This window comes from Triturus cristatus, chromosome 5_2 (assembly GCF_964204655.1).
Source record: "Triturus cristatus chromosome 5_2, aTriCri1.1, whole genome shotgun sequence".
NCBI lineage: Eukaryota > Metazoa > Chordata > Amphibia > Caudata > Salamandridae > Triturus > Triturus cristatus.
Genome location: NC_140588.1, coordinates 395,771,288 through 395,789,312, shown reverse-complemented (window position 1 = coordinate 395,789,312; position 18,025 = coordinate 395,771,288). Strand labels below are relative to the sequence as shown.

General features: G+C 42.2%; 1 protein-coding gene across 1 annotated transcript in view; it reads right to left on the bottom strand.

Annotated features, from left to right (window-relative positions):
- The window catches only part of ABCA13 (ATP binding cassette subfamily A member 13), a 2,655,493-nt gene that overhangs the window by 546,316 nt on the left and 2,091,152 nt on the right, over positions 1–18,025 (bottom strand). Inside the window, exons 49-50 of the mRNA XM_085606362.1 lie at positions 14,292–14,484; positions 187–296 (exon numbers count right to left, since the gene is read on the bottom strand). Of these exons, the coding sequence (XP_085462488.1) occupies positions 187–296; positions 14,292–14,484 (303 nt within the window). The remainder of the gene's footprint in view (positions 1–186; positions 297–14,291; positions 14,485–18,025) is intronic.

Genomic DNA, 18,025 nt, shown 5'->3' with positions numbered 1-18,025 from the left:
TACAAAAATCTATTTAGAGTTAATTTGTAGGTCTTTCCCAAAAACGAACTAACTCGATGACAGTAAGGTTTTGATCTCCAGCTACAAAAGCAGACATTAAACTTACATTTCACAACGCCACATAATATCATTTGATAGTTAAGAGTCTTTTATGATAGCATTAGAAAAGGTGTTTAAAATAGTTACCCAGATGGAGTTCTAATCACCGCTTTGCCTGCTGTAGGTGGAATGTCCGAAGTTAGCATCTTAAATGTTGTACTCTTTCCTGCTCCGTTGACCCCAAGCAGTCCAAAACACTAGTGAAAAAACCGAAATGTAAACATCTTAAAGAAAAAAAAGCTGTTGAAATAATTTCTTGGCTACCTTTCGAAGATTAGGGCCTGGTGACCTGTGAAAGTGGTGGCCCATAAATAACGCTTTCTTTCTTAACAACAGGGAGAGGTGTTTTAGGCCAAATAATGAATATTCAGGACAATTTTCAATTAACGTGCTAATAGGACACAGATTCTGAAAGAGAACTCTTGAAATGCTTATGCTCTTTTCTTGGGGCTGGTGAACCTCTGGCACCCCTAGAGAGGATCACGCTGGCACGGCACACAGTGAATATGTGAGACAATGGCAGCAAAATACTGCATTTTCCACATGATTTCCCTACAACAGCAATAGGTGATACAGGAAGCTCATGAAACACAATTTCACTGGGCATTGAATTTACACTGAATTAATTTTCCATTGCCTATATCACCTGAATTCATATTTCGATTCTATTTCGATTTTGATTCTGCCCCTTCTGCCCCTTCTAAGTAGATTCTAAATCATACATTAAAATTCTGTGGGCAGGGTACAGAAATAAAAACACATATTCCACACCCTCACGCCATACACAGCAGAGTTAGACATTTTACAGGCTCATTTATCAGTGGGATCCCTTCCAGTTTGGAAAGCAGATTAAACTGGGTCGAAGAAAGCATAACACCCCACAAACGAATTCCATTATCTCATAGAAAGCTTTATACAGAGGGTTGGAAGTGGGCACATCTATGCAATGGAAGTCCACAATATACAGACTGTACCACCATTATTTCAGTGCTTGCAGTATCAAAGGTGGACATCATGTTACATCAAGGCATAGAATAAGCCAGAATTATCTCCACTATGCCCTCATTGTTTACCTGTGGTCTGTGCCATCAAGTTATGGATCCCCACAATATGCCAAAAATCCCACTATTTTGGCTGTAAGATATGAATGGGCGACCACATTATAAATATGCAATCACATAAGACACACACATACACACAAGTGTCACTGAAGATAATTTTGATACTTATCCTATTCTTTCCCTCTGCTTCCTGTTGCTCTTTGACCCTTGTTTACAGTTCATGTGATATGCCAGGAATCCTGTGTTCCATATACAGTGATATGCAGGGCCTGCTATTAGTTTCACGGTGAAGTCATATAGGTACTGATTCTGAGTTAGGCAGTGTGGGACAGCCCCGCCGATGCACCGTCAAACACGTGTGCACACCGACCACCAGATTATTACTTTTTCAGTCATTGGTGAATGGTTCTTTGGCGTTCCCACGAAAAGGGAAAGTGAAAGGCAGTACCTGCACGGCATGGACTGGTGTAGTCCATGCCGTGCAGGTTTTGGGGTGTATGCACACAGGGGGGCACAGCATGGCCCTGAGGCAACAGAAGGCCCTGTAGGTCCTGCTTTGTTTCCTCTCAACCACGGTTTTCATCAAGGAGGAACCGTCATGAAAACCGTGACAGAGAGGGAACTCATAATATGCTTGGCAGGACCGGGGCGGTCCCCCCAAGCATTTAATGACCTCAAGACTGCCGCACCATTGCCTGGGATCTCTAATCCCTGGCAGTTGTGGCAGTGCAATGGCGGTCCAACCGTCCTAATTGTAATAGGGCAGTCGGAATACCGCCATGTCATGCCCCTGTGAGTCTGGAAGTCCGTGGACCGCCAGACTCGTAATCAGAGCCATAATACTTTTGCTGTTAAGCTTCAGGAACTAAATTTAGACCCCATGTAGAAAAGAGTGATGTACGTCAGCTCTCTCAAAATCTATAATCTGTGCTCATGAGATAGGATGAGAGTGGACTGCTGTCCCCTCAGACATGCATAGTTTGAAGCATTCCCTTTTATACTCCTAAAACACAATAAAGGATTGACTTGAATTCTAATTTTTCAGTTTACCATTTCATTCCCAATTCTATTTTATATAGTTGGTTGCAATATTCTGTTTATGTATAGATCTATTTTCCTAATTTTTTTTAGAAAAGCTGGATCTATTATAGAAAACATGTGAAATATAGGGCTTTTAGCTAAAATGGGGATCTTTGTCACAATATCGAAACCATACATTTTGTGGTACAGAAACATCGTTTCAAAAATATCGATCACAAAAATATTGTTTTTCTATACTTAATAGTAAGTCGCCTTACAATAATATCGGAAAAATATATACAATAATATTTTTTTTTAATATATATAGTTAAAAACAGTAAACATTAAATAATTCAACATGTAGGGGCTGATTACAATGTCAGTCGGAAGCATTCCGACCGCAGTCGAAGGCTTTCCAACTGACACGGTCGGTTTGCGGTCCGACCACCCAATTACGATGTCAGCGGTCGGAACGTAAACCAGCTGGTCATTCCGAAGCTGTTCTGACTGGCTCTCGGAATCTTCCTGCCAAACGCAACACCACCGTAGTCCCCTATGGATGGCGTTTCCGCCGTCGGGATTATGATGTTGATTTCCCAAAGTGTTTCCTTGCCGGCCTTTCAGACACAGAAAGGCTGCCGGTAAGCGACTTTGGGGGCTTCTAACAGGGCCCCCTTGCCTCCGTGGCATACGGTTGTGGGCTGAGGGGGTACCTAGGGCCCCCTCCTGTAAATCCCTGCACTGTGTAGCAGGCACCTTAATATTAATATAATGCAAATTAAATATTTTTTAAGTAGTAATTAAACATATATGTAAAGACAAACTTATTTACACAAACACATATATATGAATGCATGTATATTTATATACACATATATAATATACAACTATTTAAAAAAATATAATATATATTTTAATTTTCTAATGTTTTTTGGATAAAACTTCTTTTTATTGAAAGAATGCTTCAGACATAGAGTCAAAGTTACATACATTTGTTCCCACATTTCCACCAGCTGTCTACAGGGAACCCAGGTGCTTCTTCTGTGGGTTTCTCTATCTTAGAAAACAAAGTGACCCCTCTATGCCCTCTGTTCACTGTAATCTTGTTTTACATTTACTGCTTATTAAAGCCATGACCCATATACCTCTCTCTCCCTTAACTCCTCCCCACTAACAGCCCCCTCAGGTGGTGATGCTTCAGCCTCTGAGAGTATCATATGTCTCTGGAGGTGATTCATAGGTTCTGGTCACCGGCCTTATGTGTTGATACTGTGGCCGTCAGAGATACTTGTATGGAGCTGGAGACAGGCCTTTCCTTCTACTAGAACCGGAAGAGGTGCATTGCTCTCAACGTGGGTGGACATACTGCTAGCTGCAAGCCCCTTATGAGGTAAGTCACTAGTGGACCTCATTTGTATTCAAAGTTTTTGTACTCATCCCTAAAAATATGTGCCAACCTTTCCATGGTAAGTATTTTCCACAGTCAAGTGTGCCATTGCGCCCGTGCTGGTGCTTCTTTTTTCTGCCTTTGTTTGGTCTTCGAGCAATGGATCTCTAAGGTCCAGGAGGACAGCTTCTATAGAAGTCGGGATGGGATAGACAAGCAGGTCTTTCATCTGTGCCAAAATCTCCTCCCAGAACGGTTTAATCATGGGACAGTCCCTCCATATGTGGCAGAAGTCTCCCAGTAAGCCACACCCTCGCCAGCATAAATCTGAGGTCTCTGGCAATATCTTTTTAAGCTTAGATGGGAATAGATACCAATTGAAAGGCGTTTTGTAGTGTGCTTCTCTGAGGTCAAGCGAGTGGTTATTCTTCGCTATATCTGACCATAGGTGTTTCCATTCCTTTTCTAGGACGTCTCACCCCAATGTGCCCTCCCAGTTGGCGATATCATGCAGTCATGGATCATGAAGCATGGATACTAGTAGGCCATACAGGAATTATATCACCCCTTTCATAACACCCACCTTCCTTACGAAGGACTCCACTGGTGTGGGGTCTCGTGTAGCTGCTTCCCTTATTGGTGGGTGGAGTGGCCAGTGCTTATGTTGGAGGGAGTGGTAATGTTCATTGGTTTTAGTTTAAAGTCCCTCTGACATTGTTCGAATGTATGTCATAGTTGTGAAAGAAGTCCAATAGCATTATACATCCTCCATCCCTCCCTCCATGCATCAAATGGCCCTTCCCCCAGTGCTAGGGGAAACTCTGGGTTAAAATGAATTGGAGTGTATGGGGAGGGGAACATTGTCCACCTCTGTCTTGTAGTGACCTCGTCCCAAACCCTGAGCGTAGTCCGCGTGGGCGTGCTTAGGTAAGCGTTCGGTGGCCTATACTTTTTCCGTTTCCAAATCACATCCCAGATTGTCCTTCCCATAATAGCCCTGTACATGTGCAGCCAGTGTTTGTCTGATTCCCTCTTGGACCACTCCGCTATCACCCGTAATTGCGCAGCTTTGTAATAGAGATCGAAATTTGGGACGGCCACTCCAACCTCGTGTCTCGGCCTTCTGAGAGTGTGAAACGGAAGGCGTGCCTTGCCATTTTGCCATATATATCGCGTAATAAGTGAGCTTAGGCTAGGGAGAAACTCTCGCTCTAGGATGATCGGAAGGGCGTGGAATAAATATAAAAACGTTGGCAGCACTGTCATCTTCATGGCGTGGATCTGTCCTAGCCAAGAGATATATAGAGGTTTCTAGCGTTTAAGATTGTGTTGTATCTGGAGTAGGAGGGGTGGATAGTTTGCTTTGAATAGCCCTCCCAGGTGAGGCATGACCTGGATCCCCAAGTATGTGAGGGTGTGCTTGTCCCAGTGAAATGGGGTCTCCCTCCTCAGCAGCAATGCCTCTCTTTCCGGCAGGGTAATATTTAGTAGGGATGATTTATTCAAATTTACCTTAAACCCTGCTACAAATTCGAATTTACTCAGCTCTTCCTGGAGAGCGGATACTGAAGAGCAGGGGGAGGTGATGGTCAACAGGATGTCATCTGCGAACAGGGACAGTATGGGCCCGATTCACAGAACTATGTTAAGACAAAATCCTAAACTTACTACCATTTTTGTATTCACAGAAGGCACTTACTCATTTTGGTATTCACAGAAGACACTTACTCACTTCGGTATTCACAGAAGTTAGGAGTCCTAACTTTAGGACTCCTAAATGCCTTCTGTGAATACCGAAAGTCTTAAAATTAGGATTTTTCTCAGTTTAGGAGTCCTAAAGTTAGGATTCCTAACTTTACTACTACTAAACTGAGAAAAATCCTAATTTTAAGGCTTTCTGTATTCACAGAAGGCATTTAGGAGTCCTAAAGCTAGGAGTCCTAACTTTACTACTACTAAATTGAGAAAAATCCTAATTTTTAGACTTTCGGTATTCACAGAAGTCATTTAGGAGTGCTAAAGTTAGGAGTCCTAACTATACTACTACTAAACTGAGAAAAATCCTAATTTTAAGGCTTTCGGTATTCACAGAAGGCATTTAGGAGTCCTAAAGTTAGGAGTCCTAACTTTACTACTACTAAATTGAGAAAAATCCTAATTTTAAGACTTTCGGTATTCACAGAAGGCATTTGGGAGTCCTAAAGTTAGGAGTACTAACTATACTACTACTAAACTGAGAAAAATCCTAATTTTAAGACTTTTGGTATTCACAGAAGGCATTTAGGAGTCCTAAAGTTAGGACTCCTACCTTCTGTGAATACCGAAATGAGTAAGTGCCTTCTGTGAATACCAAAACGAGTAAGTGCCTTCTGTGAATACCAAAATGGTAGTAAGTTTAGGATTTTGTCTTAAGTTAGTTCTGTGAATCGGGCCCTATGTGTTCCTCACCGCAGAATCTTGTCCCCTGAATTTCCTAGGTGGCTCGGATTCGCACTGCGAAGGGCTCTATGCCTAAGGCAAATAACAATGGGGACAACGGACACCCCTGACTCGTCCCTCTGCGTAGATCGAATGGCTGGGAGCACACTCCATTCTCCTGCACTCATGAGTATAGGTGTGCGTAGTTGGCTCTGATCATATTAATAAATGGGTCCCCAAATCCAAATCCTTCCAATGTATGGAACATGAAGGGCCAGTCTACCCTGTCAAAAGCTTTTTCTGCGTCAAGTCCTATCACTATCGCGGGGACTTAGTGTTTGGAGACTTTCTCTATCAGATGCAGCATTCTGCGAATATTATCATGGGTCGTTATCCCCCTTAGGAAGCCCGATTGGTCCGGATGTATAATGTCTGGCATCAGGTCTACCAGTTTGGCTGCCAGTATTGCCGAGTATAACTTAGCGTCTAAGTTCAACAAAGCGATTTGCCTGTAAGAGGCACAAAGTTGAGGGTTTTTCCCTGCCTTCGGTATCACTGTTATCCTGACTTCAGCCATAGAATCTGTCACTTTTGAGCCTGTCTTAATTGCATTAAAAAGAGTAGTCATCTGGGGAATGAGCTCCGGGGCAAATATTCTATAAAAATGTGCCGTCAGGCCATTCGGTCCCAGGAATTTATTGGGTTTCAGCGCTGTTATAGCTTGTGTCACCTCCTCCTCAGTGATGGGGGCATCCAATTGCTCTCTCCAATCCATAGAGACCATAGGGAGAGACACGTTCTCTAGATAATTGATTTGGGCCATCGGGTCCATGGCCCCTGCTTGGTAGAGAAAGCTGTAAAAGGTACCAAATATGTTCGCTTTGCCCTTGTCTGAGAGTTCTATGTGTCCCCTGTCTCCCCTAATCCCTGCTATATATTCCTTCTCCCTTTTTTCCCGAAGTTGTCTCACCAGGTGGGATCCCACTTTATTCCCCTGGGCATAGGATATCGCCCTATTGGTGTAAATCGCATTGATTTTCCCGTTTAGGGTGCTAAGTTGACATTGTAGAAGTAGCGTGGGGTCCGTTTCGTGCTCGTTTTCAATTTCCTCAAGCTCGGCTTCTAGTGCTGTACGCTCTTTTGCTCTTTGCTTATTGAATGTGGCATTCAATTCGATGCATTTACCCCTCACCACTGCCTTAAAGGCATCCCGGTTATTTGAGGGGGTGGTAGAGTTTGGTTGATTCAATTGAAAGTATTCCTTCATTGCTCCTCTCAGTTTATCCCTGAGCAGTCTGTCCCTAGTCAGTGAGGCTGGAAAGAACCATCTTTTTGGTCCCGGCGTGGGGCTGCTCCAGTTCAGGCAGACTGAAATTAGACAGTGGTCTGAAACGGTAATCGGTGTATTTTTGCATCTTGCAGGGACCCCATGAGGCATTTGCTGAGGAATATATAATCTAGTATTGAATACGATTGGTGTACATGCAAGAACAAAGTGCAATCTCTTGTGGTTGGATAGATTGACCTCCAAGTGTAGGTGAGGCCCACCGCGTGGAAGGTCTGTTTCAGTCCTTTGGGGAAACTACCTGTGGGCACCCTGTGTGGATGTGTGCTCTCCTCTGTTGCTTGCCAGGTCATATTAAAGTCCCCCATAAGAACTATTAGACCCTCTGCGAACCCTCCTAGCATGTTCATCATTGAGGTCACAAACGCGGCTTGGCCTGTGTTGGGTGTATAGGCCGAGACAAATGTGCACATCCTCCCCCTCAGCTTCCCTTTTACCATTATCACTCTTCGTCCTTATCCGTTTTCATGCCTTCAGTCTGGAATTTAGTTGTGTTGTGGAAAAGGAGGACCACCCCTTTTTGTTTAGTCCCTGCGGAAGATCTGTATATTAGGGAGTAGCTATTATGTCTGAGTCTATGTTCATCTGCCCATTTTAAGTGAGTTTCCTGGAGTGCCATTATATCGTTTTGGTGATCTATTAATTATTTCCAGACTTTTTGGCGCTTGAACGGGGAGTTCAGCCCCTTAACATACCAGGAGGCTATACTAAACGTCATATTGAGATATCCCCTTTTCCTCCCGTCCTTCTCTAAGCCTAAAGCATGCAGCAACTTCCTCTTTGTTGCTCCCTATGGCCTCCCCCCTTTGTTCCTTTGTCCAGGTGCTCCTCGTTGAGGCATTGTGATGTGGACTGAGTAACACCTTTGTACGGCCACCACCTTCCCCCATAACAACCCCCCCCACACTGTGGAACCCCCAAACCCGAAAAAACCTTTGCAGGAGGGCCCGATGGCCGCCAGCGATACAGTCCTTCGTGATGCCGGGCACGTTGGTGAGCCCCATGGTCTAGGCCCGCCACCTGGGCTGTCTCTGCTCTGTTGCACATGTAATGTGTCTGTGTGTTGTCTTTATCCGCTCTGAGACCCTTAGGAGGTGCGGCCCACCCTGTATCTCAGTTCACATTTCTCTCGGCCTGTTTGTTTTGTCCATTTCGGTCTCTCTTAGGAGATCTCTGTTGAGTTATTCCAAGGTCGCCGTGGTGTCATCGAATGTCAAATCCATTTTACGTCTTGGTCTGTCTCCCTCTTGGGATTGTTTGCCACTGGGAAGCCGATGTGCGCAAGGTCCCTCCATCTTTTAAGGTTGGTTGAGTCTCTGAATCTTCTGCTGGAGGGAGCCCCAGGAGTTCCAGGCCCCTCTCCAGATCTGTGACATGTTGTGCCTTATTATTCAGTTCAAAAGCTAGACCAAACGGATATGTCCATCGGTATCTGATGTTGTCGGCTCTTCATTTTGCTGTCAGAGGCAGGAAGAGTTGCTGTCTTTTCAGGGTGGCCCGCACGAGGTCCTGATACAGCATACAGCTAAATCTTTGAAAGGCGATCATGTCTTTCTTCCTGGCTGCTTGCAGTATTGCTTCCTTAATTTTAAAGGAGTGTAGCTTGACCAGAACATCTTAAGTCCGTCTTCTTTCTCCCACCGAGGTGCGCCCACACGATGCACTGTCTCTATTTTGATTTTCATTAGATGTGGGCTTACTATTTCCGCGAAAAGACCCTCGACAAATTACTCCAGCTCCGGCCCTTCTGCTCCTTCCTCCAGGTCCCCAATTCGTATATTGTCCCTCCGTGACCTGTTTTCCAAATTCTCGTTTTTTAACAGGGCCTGTTTAAGCTGGGACTGCAAGTCCTGAACTCTCTTGTGCATGTCCGTAGTTCTCCTATCAAGATCATGTGCTTGGGCCTCCACCTCCAATACTCGTGCCGATGGAGTCAACGTCTTGTTGAAGGGATGACATACGCTCAGTGAGGTCGGCCTTAAGTTGTTCCATTGAGGCCTTTATGTCCAGTTTCAGTTCCACGCGTAGTTCGGATATGAATTCCCTCAGGGAAGCCATGAGGTCGTCCTTAGTATGTGCCTTGATGGAAGCACCGTCCCCCTTGTCTTGTGCAGACCTCTTCTCCACCGGTGTGAAGAAATGTGTGACCTTACTTGTGGACTTTTTAGGTGGCATAGGTGCGGCCCCTTGCTTCTTGATCATGGGCAGAGAAGTCCTCTGGCTGCCCAATATTCAGGAATCTCCTTCTGTCATATTGAGGTGGCCTACAAACTCTGCTGCATGTGTAGTCAGGTTTCAATTGCCCCTGGCCTCCATCTTAGGGTCAGGCGTGCAGCTCCCTGGTGCTAGTCCCTCCTTCTCAAATGTGTATGCCCCGCAACTTTACTCCTCTGTGTTGTCTTGCCCCAGTGCTGACTTTTGGTGCTTCACCCTTCAGGGCTCTCTCTCCCACCTCACTCGTCTCGTCTCTGCAGCTGCCATCTTAGGGTCAGGCACGACCGACGCCTCATGTGTGCACTATATCGGGGCCTTGCCACCCTCTCTCATCGCATTCCCAGGTGCCCCTCGGCCCCCTATGAGTAACCGCTGGCCTTTACTCACTGCTGCCAGGCTGATGCAGCAAACGCGGAGCCTTTCCTTGGCCGATTCCCTTGGCCAGGTCACTCCTGTGCCACTCTGTGGCTTTCTGGGTTCTTCCCTTAGTCCTGAGCCTCACGGCCCCCGGTGCAAGTACCAGGCGCTCTAGGGGGGAGGTTGCTGGATGATGTCTGGCTGCAATTCAGCCCACCCAGTGCTCGATGTCTCTTCTACGCTTGGGTGCCCTCGAACGTGGGGGCTGCTATCTTGCCTGCCACCGGTGTCTCGGGCCGCGCTCTGCAGTCAGCCCACTCAGCCGGATCGTTGTTGTGGATGTTTTCTTCGCTCCTGGACGGTTCTAGAAGTCATCCGGTTCGGGATCCGGCCGCCGTTCACTACGTGTGTCGTCGATTGCTGCCTGAAACAGCTTCGTGGCGGTGGAGCCAGAGTGGTTTACGTCCACCCGGCCATCTTGCCGGGCCACACACCCTCTAATGTTTTTTAAATATACCAGTATGATAACTATATATTTTTTTTTACATGCACATATAAAAATAAATACATGTAACCAATTTAAAATATTACAAATTTAATTATACATAAAACAGTAAACAATGTATACAAATTTGTTTTACTAAAAATGTTAAAAAATTACATACATGTATATATATATAAAAATACAAAATTAAATATATATACACATAATAATAATAAATGTGTTAACAATGCTAAAAAAAACAAAAAACTGTTAAACTCCAAGTATAATAATAATATGCTATTCTAATTCCAGTCAGTGCAACAGTAGGGAAAGTGTTTGGCACCGAAGGGCTAATGTTTACTATTCCTACTCTACTGTGTGCAACAGTAGGTAAAGCATAAGACTCAGTAGGGATAGCGCTGGACTCAGGAAAGGTTAAATTAACTATTCCCACACCAGACAGTGCCACAGTAGAGAAGTATTGGACTCAGGAGGGCTTAAATTGACTATTTCCACTCCAGTCTGTGCAACAGTAGTGAAAGTGTTGGACTCCAGAAGGGTATAATTTACTTTTCCCACTGCAGTCAATGCAACAGTAGGTAAAAGGTTGTACACCGAAGGGGTACAATTTACTATTCCCACTCCAGTGTGTGAAACAGTAGTGGAAGTGTAGGACTCAGGTGGGGTGCAATTTACTATTCCCACTGCACTGTGTCCAACAGTAGAGAAAGGATTGGACTTAAGAGGGGTAAAATGTACTATTCCCACTCCAGTCTGTGCAACAGTAGAGAAAGTGTTGGATTGCAGAGGGGCAACATTTACTATTCTCACTCCAGTCTGTGCAACAGTAGGGAAAGTGTTGGACTCAGGAAAGGTTAAATTTACTAATCCCATACCAGTCTGTGCAACAGTAGGGAAAGCGCTGGACTCAGGAGGGGTACATTTACTATTACCACTCCAGTCTGTGCAACAGTAGGGAAAGTGTTTTGCTCAGGAAGGGTTAAATGTACTATTCCCACTCTAGTGTGTGCAACAGTAGGGAAATGGTTGGACTCAGGAGGGGTAATATTTAGGGGGAGATTCCGATCCCGGTCGGAAGGGCACCGAATCGGGTTCGGCAGGAAAAACTACGAGCCGTACACGTGTTTTCCGGCCGACTCGTACAGCTGTACGAGCGAGCATGTACAATGCAAGCTACATGAAATTCACTCACCGAGTCGTTTCTGGGTCTGAACCGCTCCATACATCCCAGTCGGAAGCTAACCATGGCATGCAGTGGATGCGATTTACAACTGAGCCAGTACGATGCATGCGTCGGACAGCCTGTGTGAGCCAGAGTGTCCGGCTCGCAAAAGCTCCCGGAGTCGTACTTTGGGGGTCCGCGTCGGAACCCCTGACACCCGCAGCCCTATGACTCGGACACAGAGGGAGACCTATGGGTCTCCCCAACACAGGCATGTACGTTGCGGGTGGCACCGACGCGTACCCACTGTAGGGGGCGCACTTGTTCGAGACGTCCCCATTCAGTCAATGGGAGCCCATGTACGCGTCGTACGACCGGCTCCCATTGACTTTTATGGGAGTCCGACCGAACCGAGTCCGACAGTATACGTGCGCATCGTACTCGCTTGGTCCGACTGTAGGGGTGCGGCTCGGTCGGAAAACACTCCGGATCCGACTCGGTCGGGGTGCTTTCCGACCCGGATCGGAATCGACCCCTTACTGTTCCCACTTCAGTAGGTGCAACAGTAGAAAAAGCGTTGGACTCAGAAAAGGTTAAATTAAGTATTCCCACACCAGTCAGTGTTAACAGTATGGAAAGCGTTGGACTCAGGAGGGGTTAAATTTACTGATCCTATTCCAGTCTGTACAAAAGTAGGGAATGTGTTGGACTCAGGAAGGGTAAAATTTACTATACCAACTCCAGTAGGTGCAACAGTAGGTAAAGCGTTGGACTCAGAAGGGGTAAAATGTACTATTCCCACTGCGATTAGTGCAACAGTATGGACAGCATTAGACTTAGAATGGGTAAAATGTACTATTCCCACTCCATTTACTGGTACAGTAGACAGCGAATACTTCAATAAAAAGAAATAACATATTTTAACAACTCTATTAAATTCCCAAAATTATACAATTCTAAATATAAAAATTTAATATCTTAATTTTAACAAAATTTTAAACAATAACATAAATATTTTTTTTTTATAATTGTTAACAGTTAACACAAATATTATTAATATAATTTAAAAAAACACTATATTCCCACAAACATTATAGCTTAACAAAGTATTACACAATTCACATATTAAATAATATTTTTTTAAATAAATAAATATTTTTTTCTAAATTTATGATTACTTAAATAACTTTACCCATTCCTCTACAAACTAAACAACACACACCTATAACTTAACAAATTTAAGTCCACAATTAACATAATTAATAAACACATATTTAATAATAAAGTAATAATTATCAATACATTATTTTGTAATTAACTTCCCACCCGTAACCCTAAAAACGCAACAACAGGCACCTTATATACAATAAAAAAAAAATCTTAATTACATAATTGACATAAATATTTATCAATTAAATAATTAATAAGAATTTAAAATAGTTATTAATTGATTATAATTAATTTACTTACCATCATGTACCCCTATAAACCCCACAAGCCACACCTAAAACATAACTTAAAAATTAATTTACATAATTAATTATCAATTAAATAATGAATAATTAAAAATGTATTAATTAAAATGAATTTGCTTTCCACGCTGTACCCCTACAAACCCCACAGCTCACACCAATTATCAATTGAATAATTCTTAATAACTAGAAAGTAATTATTAATAAATTATAATTACATTACTTCCCACCCTATACCCTTCAAAACCCACAACCATCTACGGCACTAACATTACAATAAAGAATTTGATTAAATTAAAAAACAACTAAAAATGTACAAACTATAGTAAAAAACATTAACAATGCTTATACAAAATATTTATAACATATACAATTAAAACATATACTATCATACATAAAAATAATTTAAAAACGATATAATTAACACAAATATTTTTGTAAATGATTTTAACAACATAGAAATTTTTAACATCGATATTACCCTCTTAGATATTTGTGTAAACAATATTAATAGAGATATTTTTGACTTTGATATTACTTACCTTCGAAAATTGATATTCTTGTCACCGATATTCCTGCATCACATTTGTGGATAACATTATTCAAAACTTGATATTTCTGCATCTAGATATTATTAACTCAACATTTTGTCCGAGTACCCAAGGTATCTTTGTTCCCAAAGAAATACAATATGAACACTGCATATCTTACTTTATTTATCATCAGTAATGAAACTTTGGGACAGATACACCAAGGCATTTATGAGAAAATTAATTACCACTCCTGTAGTTCTACATTCTCAAAACGCCTTTGTGAATTTGTCCCAAAACATATAAAAGTGGCCTATAACTGGAATTTTCATAGACTACTCATATATAATTAGTACAAATTGAAAGGAACTTGCCCTCTTTGCATTTTTACTATTAGGGAAATAGAGATTTCTAGAGAGATTAATAAAGCATTTATGAGCTTATGAAGTAGTACTACAGGAGTATTACTTCATGCCTTTATGTTCTGTCACCATTATTCTTTTAAGTAAACTTTCAGCAGGACATAGGCCGTGGGGCCGCACAAGGCAATGCTTTGCTTGGCCAAAGAAGGGACTTCTGTGCTTGTAACTAATGTCCTGTATGGTTTGTAAGCTTCTTTTTTGCACACAATAACTGGTACCACAACCTACAACATCCAAAACCCATACAGAAGAGCTTGTATACAATACAATAAGTAGTAAGTAAGAAAATCATATGTTACCTCTCCTCTTGGTATGCCCAAGCTAATGTCATTGACAGCAACAGTTTTCTTATTAAAACGTTTGTAGCATTTCCTGAGGTTGTACAGCAGGAGGATATCCTTTCCAGTGTATCCAGCAAAGACTCTCACTCGCTCTGCTTCCACGTCTAGATCTCCAGATGGACTCACCATACTATGGACAGAAGGTTGGCCTCTGAAAAAGGAAATAGAAGCTTGAGGAAGAGAAATCAATAAACTTAAATTTCTAGTTTAGTTTCTAGTTTAGAAGTATAAACCTAAAGCAGAATTTACTAACAAGTGAATAAAATTAACTTCAATAGAAACATTTTCCACAATCAATTGTATTTGTCTATGGGGTGGACATCACAAAACAAATTTTAGGTTTCCAAATCTAGTGAACACGTTTAAAAGCATAAGTACCTATACTGTTTTGATTATTTGTCATGTGCTTTATGAAAATGTTAAAAAAAGTCTCACAGTGGTAGTGAAAATTATTTGTAGGCGAATAACTCACCATAGTCTAAATTGCCTCATTTATTGAAATTGAAGGAGAATTCCATTTAATCAAAATGAATAAATATTAGTTAATACTGAAGACCCATCTCCCCACAGACAGAAAGATACCCCCAATGATCTCTGTCCAGGAAGATTGCGCTGTATGACCCTGCAGCTATTTATGATACCTAGAGAGGCGTCTTGGATGGATAGACCATCATTTTGAATGCTTGATCCCAGTCTCTTAACTTCTAATTTAGGATATTAAGAGTGTGCGGGATGTTTTGTCAGGAATGCGCTTTAACTTTAGTCAATAGATGATAACCTAAAATCAACTGCAGGGGATTGTGTGGTTCTTTCCAATTTACTTTCTAAGTATTTGAATGTGCACAATCTTTAGTAAACATCTCCAGATCTTCAGACTGAATCCTCTCCCTCTTAGTTACAGCACTGTAATGGTGAATGTCGCTTTTCAAAACCAAAACAATCCCCAGGGGCCTGACATCTCACCCAGTGAGAATAGAATCACCTGAATGTACCCTTGCAATATTTGAACATTGTCACCACTTCTTGAAATTAGAACACATTTTATAAAAGAAAAAGGTAAAAATGTTTTATTCTACAGAAGACTACATCATCAACATCCAGAGCATCCCAACCAACAAGCTAAGCAGTCTCCCCAAGGAGACAGAATCTTTACCAAGGAAGTTATAATTGAAGAAAATACATGTGAGGGTAATGTACCAAGATAGTAAAGAAAATGTGTGGAACCCTTGAAGTGAAAAGACAGGATGGGAAATACGATAGATCTCCCTCTAAAGGAAAGAAAGCATGCTGTATTAATCAGTTGAATTAAATCTAATGCAAAGAAGGACTGCTATTCATGCACCCAAAAAATGACATCACATGCTCATGGTATTTCTGTTGCATTGTCTTCTCTTTAGTGCAACTTTAAGGACACTGTTGACTGTCCATAAACACTTGCTGATGGCTCAGCTACAATGAAGGAATCAGGAGCTTTGCATAATCTGTTCATTGTCCCTGTTTGACAATTTCCAGAGTTACAAATTCATGCCACACTTTGACAATTTTGAATGAATTAGAAAATTTTGTGTTTCTTTCTCTATGGATATTGTGTTTTGTTACTATTACGTTACCATTACCTTATAACCAATATTGCAATGCTCCTTTTTCACACCTTATAAATAATCATATTTAGCTTCGTATTTTGCTTGGTTCTTTCTAATATTTTCCATTATACAATTTCTGTCATGCAATACCTCTCTTAATTCCAACCATTGCGGGGTGACTTTGGTACCAGTATTGTTGCCTTTGAGAGATGTGAAGGGGAAAACACCAGTTACCTTGGATCGTATAGTAAACCGAAACTATATGTTGTATTACCATCTTCGCAGGATTACCATTGATGCCATATAATTGAAAAGAATATTAGCCCTAGGATAGCATAACACAGTCATTGAGAGGCTATCTATCATTTCCCACATTTTTCAATTTGTCAGACATGAACTTTTTACTTGTCCTTACCACTATAAAGCCAGTGTGATAGTCAACCAAAACTATGATGAATCATCTTTTTCAATCAAACCCAATCATTAGATATATCGCTTTAAGCGCCAGTTTGTTTCAGGGCTTACCCTGGACTCCCAACGGACACAAAATGGTCTTGCATACTACTTTGATTTTTGCACTGCTGGCACAAACAATTCAGTTTTAACCTTGTGTTCTATCATTGTGCTGGATTTGTGCAAATTCTATTTCTTTGGTGCCGCGACAGAACACTTTTTTTACTTTGAATAACTTGCCATCAGTCACACTCAGTTTACCTTTAACATGAGAGAAGGCTTTCTTGCTTTCAGGTGCAATACTGCACATTCTTGTCTTTTCCCTTCGCTGGCGCACAATGTGCTGCCTCGTACCCATGCAGGTGCAAGGGTGCCTGCATCGTAAGTAGGATTGTTTTTGTGTAGGAATGGACACCTTCCTGCACAAAAATAATCCTGAGGGGCATTTTCCTCTTTCTATGTGTGCTGCAGAATGCAGCACAAGTAGAACGAGGAAGTAACAAGGAGAAATAAAGATATTTCTCCTTGTTACGTCTCACCTGGGGAGGCGTAGCACTTTGAAGCATTCCCAGGTCTATTACTGATGCACCAAAGTCCATGGGTGAATACATGGGAACACCTACACTCCACCCACGGAACGCCTCCCTGTGGTAGAGTTACAATACAGCGATTTACACTGCGTTGTGTTACTCTGGATTTATCAAGCCACTCAAGGTGGCCTTGTGTGGCTTGATAAATTAAAGTTAAGAGTTGCATAGTTCTTGCACCCTATTGCACGGCGCAATGGCGACGCAACTCTTTCATAAATATGCCTCTAAATCAAGAATTTGAACAAGTGGATTATGATTCACAGAGCATTAGTTCCTTTCGGTATCCTTGTCATTCTTACCATACAGTACGGTTCTCTAATGTTTTATGCTTTGCATGCTCCTAAAAGAGAGGGTTCGGCCTCCTGACAGACAACAAAGATAAACCCCACATTTGGCAGACAGCACCAGAACAGGTTGAAAGCAGGAGGTAGATCAGCTTTAGTCTGGTCCATGGGGAGAGGATGAAGATGCCTCAAAAAGCCCATGCAGACAGTACCAGGAGACGTGGAAAGAGGCACTGAAAGGTGCAGGAGTCTAGAAGGCACAATTGCTACAACAGCAAAGGGGATTCTTCATGCAGGAAGCCATCAGGTACGCAGACATGCACCAGAGCAGGTACTAGGGATCCTTCTCCGTGCAGTAAACCAGGAAGCTAAAGTTAGGAACTGAAGGTTGAGAGGCAGGTTATACCAAGTTCAACGTGCAGGGCCCAATAAAATCGCTGGTGGCTTTTATGCCATACACATAACTGGAAGTGAGCACAGGACAGCCAGGGCTAAATGAAGGAAGTGCTGACAAAAGTTCATCTGGACCAGGAATTAACTACTAACATAAGGCATTCTTAAAAAGAATTGCAGCAAAGACACTAATGTGATGCCATATCTACAACTCACAGGTGAAAGAAGCCAATAATAATGTTCAAATTATAGAAAGACCTCCAGCTTTCCAACTGCTAAGCATATGTAGACCAAGTCAATAAACGAGAACTCACAAGGCTGTAGAGTTGGAACATCAGGGAGAAGTGTGCTCGTCGCCAGTTTAACAATGCAGAATAATAAATAACAAA